The 20,737-nt window shown below is 39.2% G+C and overlaps 1 protein-coding gene across 1 annotated transcript; it reads right to left on the reverse strand.

The window, feature by feature from the left end:
* Positions 1–6,029: 6,029 nt before the first annotated feature.
* Positions 6,030–14,000, reverse strand: ifrd1 (interferon-related developmental regulator 1). The gene is made up of 12 exons (XM_061714591.1): positions 13,785–14,000; positions 10,358–10,462; positions 10,172–10,253; positions 9,252–9,376; positions 8,958–9,115; positions 8,751–8,801; positions 8,288–8,466; positions 8,086–8,194; positions 7,325–7,459; positions 7,057–7,185; positions 6,781–6,876; positions 6,030–6,681 (listed from the first exon to the last, which is right to left on the reverse strand). The coding sequence occupies exons 1-12, from the start codon at positions 13,813–13,815 to the stop codon at positions 6,595–6,597; spliced, it is 1,287 nt and encodes a 428-aa protein (XP_061570575.1). The 5' UTR covers positions 13,816–14,000; the 3' UTR covers positions 6,030–6,594.
* Between the last annotated feature and the right edge of the window lie 6,737 nt (positions 14,001–20,737).

Below are 20,737 nucleotides of genomic sequence, written 5' to 3' on the forward strand. Positions count from 1 at the left end.
ATGCTGCACTTTGAATGGCAGCCAACATCTTTTTTCCCGGGAGTACGGCCAGGAACATTAACATTTCCAAACTCTTTGTTTGCACTTCTCTCGCTTTAGCATTTGTGCAGACCTGCAAATAAGTAGGAAGGAGCATGTGGTGATTTTGTAATGTGTGCAATATCTTAAATAATACAAAACCTGTCACTATGGGGATGCCGCAACTCAGTACATAGTACCAACAAAGGGTGGGTGAGGGGAAAAAAATGCGCTTAGACAGCCAACATTAACACCAACACCGGCTGTTTTGGGGGTTATCGCGCTCCTGCTGCGGTAGTGGTTTCCCTGCACGTATCGGTGCTCCCTCTCCGCCTCCACAGCTATCTAATTATTGCACAGCTGATCTGATACGGGGTGATGTTTCCCCTGGAGACCGACCAGTGGCGCAGGGGAGTAAAACATGCTGAATGGGGTTTTTCTTTACAACTAACGTACAAAAAAAAAATTCTTACGGGCCATTTTGAGATATGGACTACTGGAGCTATGCGACATACCAGAAGGTGACAGAGAGCAGGATAAATCATCTTCTAGATATGCAGTATTTTCATGCAGCAAAACTGCACCAGCCATTTTATTAGTCAAAACAACAAGCCCTTTGGCATCTTGGGATAGAAAGCACACCGTATCCATTCACTAGCAAAGAATTGCTAATCTCTATCTATTTTTTATTATTGAGGTGGCTTTTGTATTTCCGTTGATCCAGGAAACAGGTGCAAAATAAAGGAGATGCAGAAGGGAGGAGGAGAGGGGAGATGAGGAACTGTAGCTGGAAAATACCCTATTTTTTTAATCCTGTTGTTCTGTACAAACATAGTAAAATAAATAAAGATTATGCGGATCATAGTATCAGATTATAACTTTTTTTTGTTTATTTACCTAGTTGTAGTCATACCAGTCTCAGTCCCTTTTAAAGCTTATCCAAAAAGTCCCAATTTACCCATTCTCAGGCCCACTATGGAGCGCTTTATTTTATATTCCCTCTTTATACTACAGCACTTTGATTTTTCCAATCATACCCCGCTGAGCCTGATGTTGGGTCTGAATCTGCTGAGATTTGCTCCGAATGGTTTTAATGTTTTCCACTTGTGAATAATCGTCCCTACTATGGCGTGTTTAAATTGTAAAGAAATGCTTTGATAAGCCTTTCCAGACTGATACGGAGCAACAATTGCTTCTATTATTCCATCGCTTATGCCTTTCCTTGTTGGCATTGTGTTAATGCCCCTGACCATCGACGTGTCAGCATTTATCGTGGCCTGCAGAGCTGCTGCTGAACAGTTTAGCAAGGGCTTGATCAAGCAGCACCTGGATGAAACCTACCCTCTTAAATCCTGTGGGAGAAGGTGGGGGGTACTTAGTATTGGCATTACATTTATCTTTTTCTTTTTCGCTTAATTTTGTTTAAATAGATGATGACATGGTGGGGGGAGAAATTACATGTTGCTCGTCTAAAATGTAAAGTTGATCAATGTGACATACACAAATGAGTGGGTGATTTTGCTGTGTGTGTGTGTGTGTGTGTGTGTGTGTGTGTGTTTGGGGGGGGGCGACTGCAACACAAGCTGGATGCCTGCGCCTCAGGCTCTTCTTGCTGCCCGTGCCTGGAACAATGACTGGAAAGCCAATCCAACATGGGGTGCTTAACCAGCCGTGGCGACGACTTCCTTGCAGCTTTGCAGTGGATTAGACAAGATGCCACATTGCAACGTGCTAACTCGTGTGATACGATCAAAGCGCCACGTCGGTTTCAATCAGTCGTCTTGAAAGGTCATGTGGCAGAAACATAGTCCACATTTCCATAACAATCAAATAAATAGTCAATCAGTTGAGTCACATGACAAGAAAAGAGATATTAAGAGTATTTTGCATTTGAGGTCTTTTTTTTATCATGTGACCTGCCCTTTTTTTGCCCTTTTTCAGTTTCTTTTCCCAACATTTAAGTCAGAGAAAAACTAAAACTTGTCTAAAGTGCAAGAAGACACAGTAATGAAGCAAATTATGAAACGCATCATAGTAATCTTATCAACTCTCGTATTATCCTCCCTGGGTGCACAATAATGCTTTTCATTTGAATGGTGGTCTGTTTATCACCATCCACTCCTCCTACATGACTGTCGCTGCCAAGATAGAGATGATCTAATCAATGTGTATCTAGAAGAAAAGCATTACAAACTTGAGCCCATTTGTTTTTGAACAAAAGCCGATACGAGCACAGTTCCTCACAATAAGTGCCAAACAGCCAATAATGAGATTTAAAACTGCAACAATGAACAGTTTTATGTTAACAAAGGATTAAAAGATGGTGTGCATGCAAAAGAAACTGCACCTGTGAGCCTTTTTGGAGCCAGAGTGAATGTTTTATTCATGACAAAAACAGGCCAAAAATTCAGGGCAAAACCAATAAAAATAAATAAATAAAAATAATAATGCAGCTCAATCTATATATGTCAAAATTTAGCAGGTCTGCACACAAACTGGATGAACACATGATTTAGCGTTGTTTCTGTCAGTGCTGGAGGTTTCTAAGTTGTGCAAAGTGTGTAGCCTACTGTATACACCAAGTTCTGTTTTTTTAGTGCTGCAGCATTATTGAAAAAGTGATGTGAATTTTATTGTGGCTCCAGACGGAGCTGTGCATGAAGAAATGTGGGTGTTTGGTGCTGGAACATAATGTACTCTTGTGTCCTGATGGCAGTGTGACAACAACACATGCTAATAACATTAATCATAATTGTTAACCATATGAAAAGATTGAAAAAAGCATCACATCCTAGTAGCATTGCTTCTAAACCAAACATCTTCCTAATTACTTTGATGAAACATTAACCGTTGAGATTCATGGTTTATGCATGACCCGCAGTAGCACCTCAGTTTAATAGAACCTACTTCTTATTTCAGTTTTAATATTCAGCTCCGTCTCGTTTAATCCTTTGTGTGTTTTTCGTGGTCGGTGGCCATGGCGATGATGCTGGAGTAGGTCATCCCCCAACCTGGCGGTCAGCAGCGCTGTCCCCGGCCCCCCCTCGGCCCCCACAACCCCTCATTGAGCGGGACACTGGAACCCACATTGCAATCAGAGCACTACATGCAGTAAACAGTGTTTTCACACAAAGTGACCTCACAGTCCCCAGGATGAGGATCAGAAGGAAAACGTCCTCATCCTGTTCAGCTGCCTCGGATTTTGAGTTTTATTTTGTGGACTAATTATTCTTCAGAAAACTCAATTAACAGCTCTCGTTGTCATGGTTTCCCATTTTGTACCAGATGTTAAAAGGTGTAGGCATCACCAGCAGGAAACCTGAAAGCAGCTTGGCAGTGCAAATGTTTACATATATTCATATGGTATAGCTTAAATATATATATATATATATATATATAATTTTCCTTTATTGTATATTTTTTCCAAAGCATTAGATTGTAACCCAATGCCCGAGACAGATTTTCCTAGGAGGTGGAGTAATTTGCTTGCTTTGATTTTAAAGTCTGGCAATATTTTCAGTTCAATACTAAACTGGTGGAGCATTGATTGTATTTGGACTCTGTTCTTCTCATATTGAATGCAACCGTTCACAAAAAAAAAGTCAATGCTAATTTGGCAATCCATGAATTTATTTCTTTTTCACAGCGCGGCAGGTCAGCGTCTGTAGCACTTTCTTGAGTTATTGAGACGCTGGCGTGTACAGTTTAGCTTTTGCTTTCTGGCTCATATGGGTTTAAACCAAGCGAGAATTCAAAAAAGCACAATTCCAAAGAAAAAATGACAGTTGCTGTGCTTGAACTTCATCCAAAGACAAAGTGAAACTCAGTCTCTAAGTTCCACCACAAGGATGACTCCCCCTGGAAAGATTACAGGACAGATGCCAGAGAGCTGCACAAAAGCCACCTGCAACTTCCTGTTTCGTTGCAAGAGACTTCAGCCTCCTCCAGGACGAACTGAGCTATTCACAGCATGACATTTGACTCAGTCATCCCTAACACGTACACAGTCTCTCCATTTCCTCTGAACTTCCTGCTTTGATTAAGTAGTGCAGAGAGATGATCCAAGATAAGCATGTTGGAGAGCATGACTGCAGAGTCCTTCAATGTATACAGCAAAGAGACCAGTTCAATAACGTGAATTAACATGTAGGTTGAAAAATCGAAACATCAAAGTAAGACTTAAAGAGTGCTACTAAATCTTTGAAGTTTAATGGATTATAATCTCCTCCTCTTACATGTAGGATTGGAGGTGATAAAATCATGCTTCTTGGACAGTGATCAAAGCCTTCCAACACAATACTGCAGCTGTTAACTTGTGATTTATTTAAAGCATAAAATTAGGTATCTTGAAAATGTGGAGGAAAGTGCATACGCCTAAACTTTGGACATCAAGGAGATAAAACTGTTACAACAAATTCTGATTAATTTTTCAAGGCTACAAGTATTTCAGATGTTGAATAATAGTATTTTTATTGAAAGAAATGAATATCTGGTAAAACATCAGACCTGTTTTATCTGTGAATGTGTTGATAATGGAATAACTGTCACATAATTTGAGAAATCATTTTAATATTGTGCTGATAAATGGCACCTGAACACATCCTTTCTGGAAGGAGACATCTGATGAATTATTCTTTTTCTTTTGTTTTTAGTTAAATTTTCTACAATTTCCTGAGGTCATATTGAGACACCTGGGGCATGCTTTGGTCATAATAGCACAGAGCTCAAGTAAAACAGCTTTTGTTATAATAGTAAAGTGTTATAATAGCTTTTGTTATACCTCTGTCCATAGCTGCTGGTCAGACTCTAAACTCCAACCCCCTCTTTTACAAGGTTTGAAATCAGTCTTATAGATTTGTGCCACCCACTTCATTCATAAATACAGCATGATGTGAATTTGAGATGAAGGTAGAGGCTGGATGATTCTGCTCTGATCTGGGACTGTGATGTCACAATACTTTGCAGATGTGAATGGTTCACTGAATTACACACTTTAAGACCTGGACAACCCTAAACATGAAGAGTTAGGGATGCTTTTTTAATTATCTTTTTCCTCATACTGCAGCTGTCATTTCAAAATGCTGCTTCAGTGGCAACATCCGAATGAACCACTGCGTTTGGCCCATGGAGTGAGCACAAAATGCAGCTCAGCTTCCTTCTCAGACTGTTCCCGGCCGACTCCCAGCGGTGTTCGAGTACAATTAACAGCACAACAAAATGTAATCTAAAATATGATCGATGCTGCTCTGTTGGGTCTTTATTCCAAGCTCAGAGGCAGGAAAAGTGATGACAGCTTGCCGTTGGCTGCAAGTCAAGGGCCCTAATTACACGTCTCTTTTTCACTACTCGGGTAGAAAATAAAAATTAACTCCCTGTACAGTCATCCTGGATGTAAAAATCAAGCTACTGTGACGAAAACTTTTTTCCTTTGAATCAGGGTGTTTATACACATCTGCTGCAAAGTTTGACATTTTACCATGAGGGTTAATGGGGCACTCACTTTTGGAGCTGACTCCTAGTGGCCAGTCGATGAAGTGCAATGTTCCTGCTCACAAGATGCCTACTAGAAATGAGAATATTGTTTAGACAAGACACTCGTGCTTGGTTTTTTTGTCTCTCTCTCTATATATATATATATATATATATATATATATATATATATATATATGAAATAAAATAAGAGACCATAATCCATCTCCAGTGCCAGCAACTGTGCCATTAAAACCCTCAAGTGTAGACAGATCATGAGCGCCAAATATTGGTTAATTTTTTTGGGGAATTTATGACGAATGAGAAGTTAAGCCTGGGCAACGTCACGGTGGTAACTCGGGTAGTACAGAATCTTCATCACTCCCACTAAGAGGACTAGTGCTTTACCAAGCCCCCGTTCCACATGTATGCACATGATGTACTTCAGAATACCGTTTGAATGTACTCATGAATGCAATGCCATTTGAAACATGGATTAAATTCATCTGCATCACTGGTAAAAGAACAGGAGGAAAGACAGATTTCTTTGCTCCCCAGTTTATTTCACCATGTTTTTCCCTTACAGTATACAGGATACGCACTACTAAACAATAGTCACCATATAAATAATTTGCTCAGGTTAACTAGTTAGTGCAACTGAAAACAAATCCAAAGGGTTTGTCAGTCACAACATGTGTCAAGTACCAAAAACAAGACTACATTGAACAGCACAAATGACAATTTTCTTTAAATTAAAGTCCTATGGTAAAGAAGAAAAAACACATGTGAAAATATACAGATATGTACAACATAACCATTTTCTGTGGATTAACATTAGATAGGTATTATATTTCCACAATCTGATAATTAAACACTCACGTCCTATTAAAAAAAACAAAACATCATTTTTGTGTCTTCTTTTCAGAGCTTAGCAGCTATCAAATAGAGTCAAAACAAGGCAAGTGTTATAGGAGGAGAGTGTTTAATACAACAGATTGAGAGGGGGACAATCATGTAAATACATTTACTTGTGAAGGTTCGTCTAAAAAGCAAGGAAGCCTGATAAATATTAGAGTCAACAAGTAAAGAAAAATAACAAAAATAATATTAAAATTCTCCCACATCCACCCTCTTGTCTCTGAACTTGCTCCTGGCCTTCGTCCGAGCCTTGAATGCAGCAGAGTTGTGGAGATGCTAAAAAAGAAGGAAACGTAAACGGAAGGTTATTCAACGAGAGAAAAACAAGTTAAAAACATCGTAAAAGTTTGCTGTAACCGTGTCGTGAACACTTACCCTTTCAAAACGAGAGATTTTCATAGCCTTCATCGTAACAGAATCTACCAGCATCGGTGGTCCCAGTTCAAACACATCTCTGATGAACTCGTTTGCCTGGATGGAAAAAAAAAGGTTTTTGGATCTTTTGATAGCAATCACTGGCACAAAACGTACGTTACTAAGGCAGTCAGTAACTACATTTAGATACAACTCTGTCTCATTTTTTTCAGTGCTAGATTATGTAAATGGCAACCAGGTACAAAAAAACAGTTTCATTCCAAAAAACACACATACCTGTAGGTGGTAGTTCATTCCTGAGCCCACGAACTCCCTGAAGGCATCATAAGTCCTTTTCCTGACCCAGCTGTCAATGATCATGCGCTCCGTCCCAAAGCGAATGGTCTCGGACTGGAAGTCACCGTCCTGAAAGAGTTTACAGGATGGTGAGGTGAAACGTACAAAACACCCTCAGTCACCTTTGTGTTCAGAGCTCCTGCCAGAAAACTCTCTTAAACTATGTTTAAAAAAGTAGAGTGAAATTGCAACCAACAGAAGGAGTCACCTCCACAGCCTTGAGCACGTCCCTGAACACCGAGCGCTGCTTCCTCTTGTCGGTCTTGGCTCTGTGCTTGTTGCCGTCGGTTGCCAACGCATTCAGCTTGTCACACAGTCCATCCCAGTCATCGAATTCAAACTCCTAAGAACATGCAAACAGAACATGTTACATTCAAGAACAACGTCACATTAAGAAAGACTAGACTCATCTAAAAAGATAACATTAGACTTTGTAAGTGATGCACCGATTGTTCGGTAACCGAAATTGTTCGGCCGAAAATGGCAAAAAAACACTTTTGGTGTTCGGTGGAATAGGTGGGAAAAAAAACGAACAATTAATAACGGCGTTGTAAAATAAGGAAATAGACTGGCCGCTCCGTCCTGTAACGTTGCGCACTACATAAATCGTTGGCCAACCAAAAACTAACCCCATAAGAATTTTACCTAACATTCACCAGGAGGTGGAACCAAAACAACATAATGCTGGGAAATTAAAAAAATTTCATTTTTTTATGTTCAATAAATATTTTCTACCTTGTAATTTTGTAAAAGATTTTTTTCTTTGAAAAGCATGCCTAAATCAAATGTATTTGATTTATGCAATGGTGAAAAAAATTGGCAAAATAAATGAAAAACTGCTGAAGAACCATGTTCGGTATTGTTCGGTATTCGGCCAAGTGTTTATTATTATTTTCGGTTTCGGCCACAAATTTTCATTTCGGTGCATCACTAGACTTTGCCCTCGTTGTTGCACAGACGCCCACTTACAGAGTCCATGTCTCTGGCCAGCTCAAAGAGCAGGGCGATGGTTTCTCCAGCAGCAATTCTCATGTTGACGTCGTCACTCTCGAGCAGCCGCTGTAGTTTGGACAGGTGTCTGCATGACGAAACAAAACCAAATGTTCACATGTAAAATGAAGGAGGGCCTAAAAAGCAGAAGTTTGGGCTGAAAGCGGGTGGAGGGTCTTACTTGTGGAGGATATCTTTGAGCTGGCTGGCTGAACAGATGGTGAGCAGCAGCGCCCAGGACAGCAGGGCGTTGGTGTGGAGCTGGCTCATCTGCGGACTGATGGAAGGACAGGTACCATCTGCTCTTGCATAAGACCTGGTGAACAGGCTCTCAAAGCACTCCATGGTGGCCTGAACATCCTGGAGCACCAAAACACAGCAAGGATGAGAATTTAAAGAAAACTGATCAGTTATTACAAACAATAAAGCTATAATTCATATCTGACAAATGAGTTTGGGCATGTTAGAGATCAGCTGCGAACGCTGCTGACTTCCTGAGTGCATGGATCAGGGGCGATGTCAGTGCTGATAATGAGTACAAATATATATCTGACAAAAGGCTGTCAGAGTAATATCACAGCGTTGCCCTCAAGCCCAAGCGTGTCAAACCATAAATAAGACACCAGACATGATCAAGAACTTACCAAAATGTCATCCTCTGCAACAAGTGTGCACAGTCCCAGACTTGTCGCCACCTATTACACAACAAATACAGAATTTCTTCAGTTTACAGTGGGTGGAAAGAAAAAAAAAAAAGCTCTGGACTGGAAGTTAAATGCAGCTGGTGTTTCACAACCTCTTTAAAAGCATTCTTCCACAGAATCTGGGATGGCCGTTACGGCTACACTCACAGCTTGTCTGGCTTGTATGTTGGCTGATCCATCGGCCAGGATGATTTTGAAGATGGGCTTCAGGGTTTTGAAAACCTCCTCGCTCTCGATTCCCGAGCCCAGCTGAATGCAGAGCAAGCAGGCCAAAGAAGCTGCCGCTCGCTGCTCCTCACCTTTGCCTGACAGAGAGAAGGACATGCATCAACTTTACCCTTAAAATCACGGGACACTTGCCTTAAATACTAAAAAAATAAGTAGTTACTCCTTTCTGCTACCGTTGTATCAACAAACACTGATGAAATCACTGCCGAGTACCTTTCTTGAGGCAACGCTCAATGCTGTCTGTGATGGTCATCCTTCTGTCTGAGATGAACTCGTACAGGATCCGTGTGGCCATAGCCGTCTTCAGCCCATCCAGAGCCCCCTGTCGGGTCTTAGCACTGAGGAAACACGTACACGCATCCAGACACATTAATTTGTGCCACTACATGGATTTAACTCTTCAACAATGAGTTACAATCATATATCAAATTATAGGCTTATATGTTAAAAGCTTTAATACAATACTCAATAGACATGAGTAGTGAAGCAGAACTGCAGTTTGTTTCTACTTAAATATCAAATACAGCAGACTGAGGCTGGCCACCCTTTTTAGGGATATGGTCTATTTTTAACTTGTTCATGCAGCAGACCTCAATGATCGTGTTCGAAAATGCAATTTAAGCCTATGAATCACTTCCTCGGTGAATAGGAATAGAAAACCAAATTAAAAATTAAGCCACCATTATCCATTTCCACCGCATTCTTTTCTTATTCAATGGGACCTCCTAAAAAAAGCTTCTTTCCATAGAGTCCAAGACTAACAAAAGTCCAAACCTTCCAATGAAAAGACGCCACAGAAACACTTCACCAGTTTGTCTAGTGTGGGAGTAGCTCATTTTAAGAATTATGCTCCTTTTGCAAGCTCATTTGTTGAATGCCGTCCATTCCTGTACAAGTTAGCAGGGTTCCCCTGGGAGCAAAAGATACCCTTGGGGCGACCCCTGCAACTTCCACCAACAGAAAAAAGAGGCAGCTGCCTTTTCTAACTGTTAATCTTTAAGAAAAGAAAAGAATAACTTGTCCCTCAACATTCTTGAACTCAAGTGGCTTTATTTTTAAATCTATCTGAAGAGTGGAAGTGAACAGAGAGCTCAGGTTACAAGCTGATATTTGAAACCAAGCAGACATTTAACCTTTTATCCACAGTGCTGTCGATGAACCCCTTCAACTTGTACTGGAAATCTTCCTGGGCTGTGTCCTCACTGGCCTCTCCACCTGAAATAATGATGACGTGGCAGAGATAATAGTTACACACCCTGAAAAGCACTAAGCATTTCATTAAAAAATAAGGCAGTGAATGAAGCCAGAGTTCACACTACCTTCGTCTGCCACACTAGTGGCGTCACTGAAGCTGCTGCAATGACTGAGGGTCTCAATGGAGGCGTCCTCGTCGCTGAAAGGCTGCACAGCTCCATGCTGGCCCCCTGAAAACCAAGCAGATGCTCATTATTGCAGGGAAATGCCATCTAATCAAACCAACTAGCATGACAGGTTTGCGAGTTCGTAATGTAACCCAAGCAGCATGCGGGTAGTGGTGGAAACACCAGAGCTATCTTATCAGTTATGTGTCCTTTGCACAGCTTATCCTGAGGGGAACCTTTATTATCTCACATGCACATGTTGTCAGGGTCAACCCGCTTCAGTTGCCTGTGCAAACACCACAATGCTTAGGTTGACGCGACATGGGTCACCAAGATTTTTAATTATTTATATGTATATATATATATATATATATATATATATATATATATATATATAAAAAATGTATTTATAAAAAAAAAAAAAATGTTTTTCAGTAACTGCAGCCTCGACTGCAAATCTACAAATGTAGTTTCAGTGCAGCCAAATGAGAAGTTTCTCAAATTTAAGTCCACTTCCACTTATTTGAGTTATTTATTTGTTAACAAAAAGAACCAGAAGTTTGTTTAAAAACATCTAGAACAGAATCTAAAAACCTACAGACAAGCAGTCCACAACATGCCAAGACCTGTCGATATTCAGGATTGTCGTTGTTCCATTTGTACTTGAAGTGGGAATTTTGGAGTCCCAACGCCCCCTGAACCAAGAATCCCACGTACTGTGTATATGATGTAGTACAGAGTAAATACTGTGTACAGGTCCACCCGTCCTTGATGGTGAGCAGTAACAAATAGTGTCTAAAGAGCTAAATCTAGTGCACTAGTAGTATAAAGTTTAGAGAACAACAAATATCTTCCTAGAAATTAAGTGGGTGAGGCAGGGATATAAAATTACCTAAAAATAAAAATATGCTGCTTCATCAGTGCAAAAATATGATGTTTATTTAGGTTCAGAAAGAATGTGTGAAAAATGCCAGGTAAATCTACAGGTACTGACCAAACCAGATCAGACTCATAATTTAAGGGGTAACCTAAACTTCAAATCTTTATTTGTGCGTACAACAAAAATAAGTTTTTGTGTATCAGTTTGTGGTATAAAAGTGAATACTGTGTTTAAAGATCACCAGCTGTGTGTTTTCTGCTATTTCGTCATGTTGTCTTTGTAAGTTTATATACTTAGATATACGTATATTTATATCATAGTTATATTATATTTATATCATAGTTATATTTATGATAGAGCTTACATCTGGTATTAAACAGGTTATTTTTGTAAAAATGATATATCTATACAAATTAGTGTATAGTATAAAAAGTAAATAGACATAATGTATGTTTAGTTGTGGAAAGGGGGTTCACAAACCCTGTGTTTTTGTTTCAAACTCACAAAAGGCATCATAACCTCAGGATATACAAAATATTTGTATTTAAATATTGAATTATGTTTCGTCATGTTGTCTTTGTATGTTTATATACTTAGATATACATATATTTATATCATAATTATATTTATATCATAGTTATATTATATTTATATCATAGTTATATTTATGATAGAGCTTACATCTGGTATTAAACAGGTTATTTTTGTAAAAATGATATATAAAACCACCAAATATAGCTCAATGGACCCAGAGACTGAAAGATGTATACACGATGGAGCGAGTGACAGCTAGTCTACAGCTCACAATGGACACTTTCCTGCGGAGATGGACTTGCATTTCAAGATACCTGAGGGTTTGATGGATGGGATGATGTGAGGGAGAACTTTTGGGAGTTCCTCTTTATAAAATCCTGCTCAGCCACTATTCATAGATATTTTCTCTTCTACTTAACGTTGTTACCGTTAGTATTTTTAATATTACAATTATTTGGTTCTTTAATTTACCTTGCTTTTGGCAGATTCACTTCTGCTCTGCTCTGTAGTCATTTAATCTGTTTGATGTGAAGTCATATGTCAGGATATGTTCTGTAAAATGTTTAAAATGTTTAAATAAAAAGTAAAAAAAAAAAAGATATATATCTATACAAATTAGTGTATAGTATAAAAAGTAAATAGACATATAATGTATGTTTAGTTGTGGAAAGGGGGTTAACAAACCCAGTGTTTTTGTTTCAAACTCACAAAAGGCATCATAACCTCAGGATATACAAAATATTTTTATTTAAATATTGAATTATGTTTTGTCATGTTGTCTTTGTATGTTTATATACTCAGATATACTTATATCATAGTTATATTATATTTATATCATAGTTATGATAGATTTAACATCTGGTATTAAACAGGTTATTTTTGTAAAAATGATATATATCTATACAAATTAGTGTATAGTATAAAAAGATAATAGACAATGTATGTTTAGTTGTGGAAAGGGGGTGGGATTAAATAAGTCTATACTTCCCCCCCAATCCTTTTTGAACATGTAACTGAAATATGTGTTTTTTTCTTTATGGTGGTGGAATGCACACCTGTATTTGTTTTCTTATCTTTTTATACACACGAAATAGACGAAACGAACGAACTCTCTCTCTGCTCTGACCTCAATGACCCCAGGAAGACACGTCTACAAGCTGACAACAGGCCGACCTCTCAACCAGATGCCAACACGTGTATATTGGGGCAGTGCCGGAGCCCTTGAGCCAGGCAGCTGGTGGCGGGGCCATTTTACTGGAGTATTTACTGCTCAGTGTTTGTTGACGTGGACTCTCTCCCCCCAAAACAGCTGATATCCGAGAAGCGGCACCGCCTCTTCCCCATCCAGCCCGCTCTTTGAGGACAACATTTCCGCTTTCTGTTAAGTCTATAAACACAGTAATGCGGTAATAAATAAAGCACCGCCAATAACTCAGTTATAATAAGGGTTTGAGTCTGAAAATGTGGAATAAAGACAGGCAAATAGACATTTACGCCACTCATTAATTGAGGTGGAGGTAAAGATGAGGAGATCTCAGTTCACAAACCCCGTGTTTTTGTTTCAAACTCACAAACGGCATCATAACCTCAGGATATACAAAATGTTTTTATTTAAATATTGAATTATCAACCACATGGATATTATCATTTGAACAGGGAGTGGCTGACGTTAACTTGTTATAAATACGACGATGTTTCACCGCTAATTCTGGATATAAATGAATGTATGCCAATTATAAAGTTTCAAAACGTTATAACTCATCGGTATAAACAGATTCGTCGTAAGTGGACAAGTATTTCGCTCGTTAGCCGTCTGTGTAGATACAGGCCGGCAGCCATCTTTTGTAGTCCGTAGTGTAAACACGCTGCACTCGACTCAATAGACTGACGATGGTAAAGAACTACAACTCCCGTCGGCCAGCGCGCCCCACAAAGGAAGGCCAGAGCAATGCGGCCGGGCGTTTCACTCACCCCTGCTTTTCTTCTTCTTGATCCTCGGCATTTTCGTGCAGATTTAATAAAAATATAGTTAAAAATCAGCCAATACACGACCAACTTTTATTGTATTGTCTCGTAAAGTGAGAATGTTCCCGTGGCACCGTAGAAAAGGATAAATCGAAGGCGATCTTGAAGATGTTCTGTTGACCGAGACGATACATTTTCCCTCATACACCAGTGCTGCGTGACTGGAGAGGGCTGGCGCTATTTATACCGGCACCATGTCACGAGGAGGTTTCCCGGCATCTCCGACCAATCACAGGACAGGAATGAGCAGAGCGTCGCGTGTGTTCCCACGTGATGTAGTCTGTCCAGGAAACGGGTTGTAAACAGTTGAGTCTCATTTAGGGGAAAGGTACCACCTCAAGTGACACTTTGTGTTAAAATACTTACTATTTAATTAGGCAAGGGAAGGCAAGTTTATTTGTATAGCATAATTGAACACAAGGTAATTCAAAGTTCTTTAGATCAAGCATAAAAAGCAGCAAGACACAATTAAACAGGGAAATAGAAATAAGAAATAATAATAGGCTACAATACAATGAAATAAAATAGAATAAATAAATAAAATGACATTTTTATTTATTTTATTTATCCTTTATTTATCCAGGAAAGTCCCATTGAGATACAATATCTTAATGTCACTTTACGTCACTTTTTGTAAAGATTCATATCCGGCACTATTTAAATCCTCATATTGTACATTTCTGTTTATCCCTGTTGTACATTTTACTTTATTCTATCTCTCAGTTAGCTCCATGTATATTTGTTTGCTTTTATATTTTTATTTTTTTCTTTATTTTTATTCTTACTGTATTGCACCAATCACCACAACAAATTCCTTGTGTGTGTTGACAAACTTGGCAATAAACCCCCTTTCTGATTCTGATTCTGAATATCTCTTCTGCCAGGGAGTCCTGGTCAAGATGGCAGCAGAAAAATAAATTCAGTTTCATATAAAAGAAAATACATACAAGGACAAGTAACTTTACAAAAAAAAATAAAAACAAGAAACAAACAAACAAAATGAAATGAAAAACATTTTTTTTTTTTTTACAAAACATACAAGAATCAGAAAGCTAAAAAGAATTCATGACAGAGAATGACACTTGATTAAAAACAATGACATTGTTCTGTGAAAACTGATTTTAACATATGTTTGAACATGTTAAGAGAAGGTAAATATTTCAAGTTGAGTATGTGTTGTAGCTCATTCCAAGCTTGCGGTGCATAAAAGGAAAAGGCCGATTTACCCAACTCTGCTCGAGTGCTTGGGACCATGAGGAGAATAAAATGATAAGGAAAGAGGTAAATTAATAAAAAGCACAGGTTGTTAAAAAGTAAGGACAGTAGAGTACAGCAGGTAAGTACGCTTCACTAAACAGTAATGTTTTTAGGCCTGATTTAAAGGAGCTGACAGTTACAGGAAGTTTGTTCCACCGGTGAGGAGCAGAATAACTGAACGCTGCCTCACCTTGCTTGGTTCTGGTTCTTGGGAACCACAACAAACCAGATCCAGATGAACCTCAGGGGTCTGGGAGCTTCATAGGAACTAACAGATCCAGCATGTATTTTGGTCCAAGACCATTCAGTGCTTTGTAGACCAGCAGTAAGATTTTAAACTCTATCCTTTGACTCACTGGAAGCCAGTGTAGTGATTTCATGACCGGTGTAATGTGGTCCAGTTTCCTGGTGTTTGTAAGGACTCTGGCAGCAGCGTTCTGGATCAGCTGCAGCTGCCTGATAGATTTCTTGTTAAGGCCTGTAAAGATGCCATTGCAATAATCCAACCTACTGAAAATGAAGTTTTTCCATGTCTTGTTTAGACAGAAACCCCTCAATTCTAGCAATGTTTTTCAGGTGGTAGTAGGCAGATTTGATGATAAACTTTAGATGGCTGTTGAAGTTCAGGGTCTGAGTTAATAATTACACCAAGATTTCCGGTTTATTTGTAGCTGTCAATGACATGGAGTCAAGGTGAATTACTAGTAATGCAAAAATTATTGTTGGACTGAATTTATATAGTTATAAATATATAAATATATACATTATAAAGTTAACACTTTGTTAACACAATGTAAAGATGAGAAGATATAAGCATTGGTCCTAGAGAGCAAATGTTTGTTGCACATCAGCCTGGAAAAGTTTATGAAACACTTCCCCTGTAATTTAGATGTCAATGTTGAAATATTGTTTAGAAGTGGGAAGCTTTCAACACAGTAGCCAGTCTTCTCAGGGGTGGACATCCCAGGAAATTTACCCCAACTGCTCTGTGCAAAGTTCAGAAATATAAATAAATAATTATTTGAAGAGTTGTTTGGAGAAAGCCATACACAGCATTTCAGCAGAAACACCTAAAACCCACCTTCAAGCAAGCATTGTCAAGATTTCAATTATTTTGTAGCCATAATAACAGCATTGTTTACCATTCTTTTTTTTTTTAATGTTACTGTATTAAGGAGTTTCATATGAGGTCATCAGTATGGAAACTATAACCTGCGTCATCCAAAACTGGTCCATACAACATTGATTTGAAGCATGTCTAAAAAAAATTTAAAGGATCAATGTTTTGGAATGAGCTTGTGAAAGTACTGACGTCAACCCAATAATACAGCTGGAAAATCTCAATAAAGTGATGCAATATTGTAAAGACATATTACACAATGATGTGAAAAACATTTAAAAAACATTTTTAAATTTAGGATTAAAAGAGAGTGTAGCCTGTAGCCCACCAACTTTTAATCTTATGAATGACTAGCTGCACTTTTGACCAGTTCACACACATTTATGCACCATTCTCAGTCTACTCTTTTTTCTTTATTTTTTTTATAACCTATGCAGTGCTTTTTGCATGTCATTCACACCCACTCACAGATGAATGCACATGTCCTCCTCAAGGTCTCTTAAGCATGTGCACTGGTGAAGCCCAGAATAAACTAACATTTCAATTGGTAAATGATTGACAACCCTACAGCTGCCCCAAACCTGACTCACTGTTTGTAAAAATGTTTGTAAAACTATTCAATTCAATTCATTGATCTATTGCACCAAATAATATTTTTTTATGCATAACCAATATATTCATATAGTATACTACTGCTTATGTAAATGTGAAGCATTAGTCATTCCAAAAGTTCACGTTACAGCAAAAACTGTTATAAGGAAAAGGATACAAAAATATTGTTGTTACTTAACGACAAAGAGAGAGTCCAGCATATTGCCAAAGAATGAGAGAAGTATCAGATGTGATAACGGATGTTATCATGTCAAGGCCATGCCTCTCATGCCTCAGTGAATCACTTTTAAAAAAAATATTATATCTTACCTTTATGACGTCACAGCAATAAAGAAAATGCTAGCTTTTCTAAACACACACAAAATCTACATGGTCCAGGTACTGTTATGAGAAAAAAATGAGACCCAGAACCAGATCAGAGTAAATTTATCAAACCTCCCCACATTTATCTCTTCTGCAACTTCACCTTTCATTTGCTGTATCTTGTAAATGGGTCGCACAAAGCTATAACACTGATATTTTTTCTTTTTTCTTAAAGGACCCACCCCAGAAGAGAAGGGCAGTGTGAAGGCACCACTGGCTAAATCCCCCCCCCTTAAAAACGAGCAACTATGAACAGAGCTGTAAACACACGGTTGAAAATCAAGCTGTTGCACTGTATCCATGAAGTACTTTAACTTAAACATCAAAAACATTTCATTAAGATCTCAGGAAAACTGTCCAGACTTTTGAAAAAGGTGCAGAACAATTTTCGTTCAAGTCTCCTATAAATCATATTTCTCAAAGTCTAACGCTGGAAAAAGTGATTCTAAGAAATTGCAATATGAAGGATAATAACAGGTCTACCTACTGTTACTGACATTTTCCCATAAAACTACTAATTAACTGGGATAATCTTCCTTTATGATTTTAATTAGGGCTCTGTAATACTGAAGAGGTCATTTCATGAATCTGGGCTGCATCAACTTTTATATAGTGTGTTGCGAATTGTGACTCCGTATAACACAGGATGATTTCACTGTTTTGGAAGAATGTGGATTCATTTTCCATGCAGACTATGGTCTGCTCCATCAATCATAAAATCATAAAATCATTATTCAGAGTATCAGAGTGGCAAATAAAGTCGGTTATACCCCCATTTGTTTGTGTTGTGGCATATCTCCTTTGACCCTGTGCACCAACAGCTTCAATTTAATTAAGGTATGTTTAAATAAGCTATGTTTGTTCTCATTTTGCAGTGTGAAAGAAAGTGCAAATGCTGTCGCTGATTTGAATGTCTAGTGGTGGGAAACATTTCACATTTCTTCCTTTAATACTAAAAGACTTTAAAATCTGAAATATGGAGATCCCCGCCGCTTCACGAGGTTGAGAGCAGCTCTTTGACAGATCCAGTAACCATCAAAGCCTTTTGTACAAAATGCAACTACACAAAACAGTCTCCACCCCGAAAAAGGAAAGAACAGCATATCAGTGAATTCATTAAAAACACAGTCCAAACAACAGTAAATTCACATGCCACAAAGTATAAAATGATGAAAACAGCAAGGTCAGTCACTCACACCAGCCACCTCATTAAAGACATTTTAACACTAAGTCCCATAGCTGGTGGAACACATTTCTTCTATCATCATTATAATACCTTAGCCTTTCCAGATGCACTGTGTTCCCCCAACCAGCTAGAAGCCCCAATGATGGCAATGAGTGATCTGGGTCCCAGTTCGTCCCTAAAGCCACTGAAAAACAATGAAAAATGCAGTAAATAGAGTTTACTGCATGACCAGAGGGAGTGCGTCAAGTTACCAATTGCAGACTTGTAGCGATTGTAAACTAGTGACACGTTGTTAAAAAAGTTATCTAGCCCAGAGGTGAATCAACCCCGCCCGTAGGGGAGGGATCTGGTTCACAAAGGAGCTGACTTCCATCGGGCCGGGCCCCTCCTGTGGGTCTGATGGCGGCCCAAAGTAAGGGACAGCTAGAATTAAGGGGAGGGGGAAATTGAGAACTTGTAATAAAAGGAAAAGAGGAGAATGTGAGAATATGAAACATACCAAATCAAAAAGCAAATTAAAGGGGAAAAGGAAACAAAAAAATGAATGTGTAACTCCGCTCTGGCTCTGCTGTCCGGACCGGTCCCGCCCTGGCGCAACCAACCACCCCCATCCCTTTCACTCTCATTTCTTCCTGAATTATGGTTCTGCGTTACACCAACCCAGAGCCATGACGCCGTCGTGAACCCTTCGGACTTCTCCGAATATACTCCGAAGGACCATTATAGATGTCTAATTGGTCTCAATTGTATACGTTTATCTTAATGGTTATGTATGAATAAACTAAACTTGAAACTCCATTTCGTGGCGGTGCAATACCCCCCGAGATTGCTAGTTGATACTTTGTTAAGCTTCCGTTTTTTTCCGGTCTGAGTGAATCAAAGAGATGAGGACAACTATTGTGCAAAAAACCAAAACAACCCCCCAAAAAAATCACACACACACGAAGAAAAGAGCACTGAAAGTTCACGACTGCTTCACGAACCAGAACCGGAAATGCGTTGACACCAAGCAAACCAATCACAGCCCTCTCGGTCTGCGTTGGGTCTGCGTTGGGTCTGCGTTGGGTCTGCGTCGCCTCGACGCGTAGTTACATTTTTTGGGAGGTGCACGTCAGGCTACGGAGTAGACTCTGCGTCGATTTAACGCGGAACCATGATTCAGGCTGTAATGACTCCCCCTTTTAAACCCTTTTTTTATTTTCCTATTTTTTTCCTATTTATTTATTCAGCTTTATTTATTTTTTTGGCTGCTGTCTCTCTCCCAAAATAACCATCATTCTAGAAAACCATCATACTCATACACACCATACACGTGAATATACATAAACGCACTCTTTTGTTTGTTTGTTTTGTTTGTTTTCTAGTGTCCCCTCTTGTCCTGTACCTGTATGCGTTTTTGTTTTGCGCATTTGTATTGTTACCTGTTTTGCCATCCATCCATCCATCCATCCATCCATCCATTGTCCACCGCTTATCCGTTCCCGGGTCGCGGGGGCAGCAGTCTCAACAGAGATGCCCAGACTTCCTTCACCCCAGACACTTCCTCCAGCTCTTCTGGGGGGAGTCTGAGATGTTCCCAGGCCAGCCGAGAGACATAGTCTCTCCAGCGTGTCCTGGGTCTTCCCCGGGGTCTCCTCCCAGAGGGACATGCCTGGAACCCCTCCCTAGGGAGGAGGGACATGCCTGGAACACCTCCCTAGGGAGGTGTCCAGGAGGCATCCGGTACAGATGCCCAAGCCACCTCACCTGTTTTGCATTAAATTTAAAAAAAAAAGAAGTTATTTGGCATCTTCCTCGAATAGTAGAGTCTGTATTCTTTAAACATTCACCCCAGGCGTCTTCGGCTAATTTTTTCACCCAGCTCATCCTCCTCTGCCCTCTTAATTCCAGTCATGTCTAATGCAGTCATGTCGCACAGGATCTGTTGAAAAATACAATACAGCCCCCCGATTGCTAGGATTAAATTTATTTATTGCCTCCAGGGCCTCGTATCTTGTGAAGATGCCAGAGTCAGACGCTTTATTCCTAACAAAGTCCGGCATCTGTACATTTAAAAAAAAGAAAACTTGATGAAGGGATATTGTATACAGAACATAACTGGCCAAAAGATGCAAAGGTCCCATTAACATGTAGATTTCCTATCACACAGATGCCTTTGAGTCTCTCGATCCAGAAGACACCATCTTTGAGGCCTGGAGCAAAGGAATGATGATTATCACTAATAGGAAAATCCAAGTAAACATTCAGGGCTTTTATGCAGATTTGCATCTGTTTCCAAATCCTTATAGTGCTGCCTACAACAAAACTGTTATTAGAGAGTGATTTATCAACTTTAATGGGACTATAAAAGAGGGCAGACAT

Source organism: Cololabis saira, chromosome 23, assembly GCF_033807715.1.
Source record: "Cololabis saira isolate AMF1-May2022 chromosome 23, fColSai1.1, whole genome shotgun sequence".
NCBI lineage: Eukaryota > Metazoa > Chordata > Actinopteri > Beloniformes > Belonidae > Cololabis > Cololabis saira.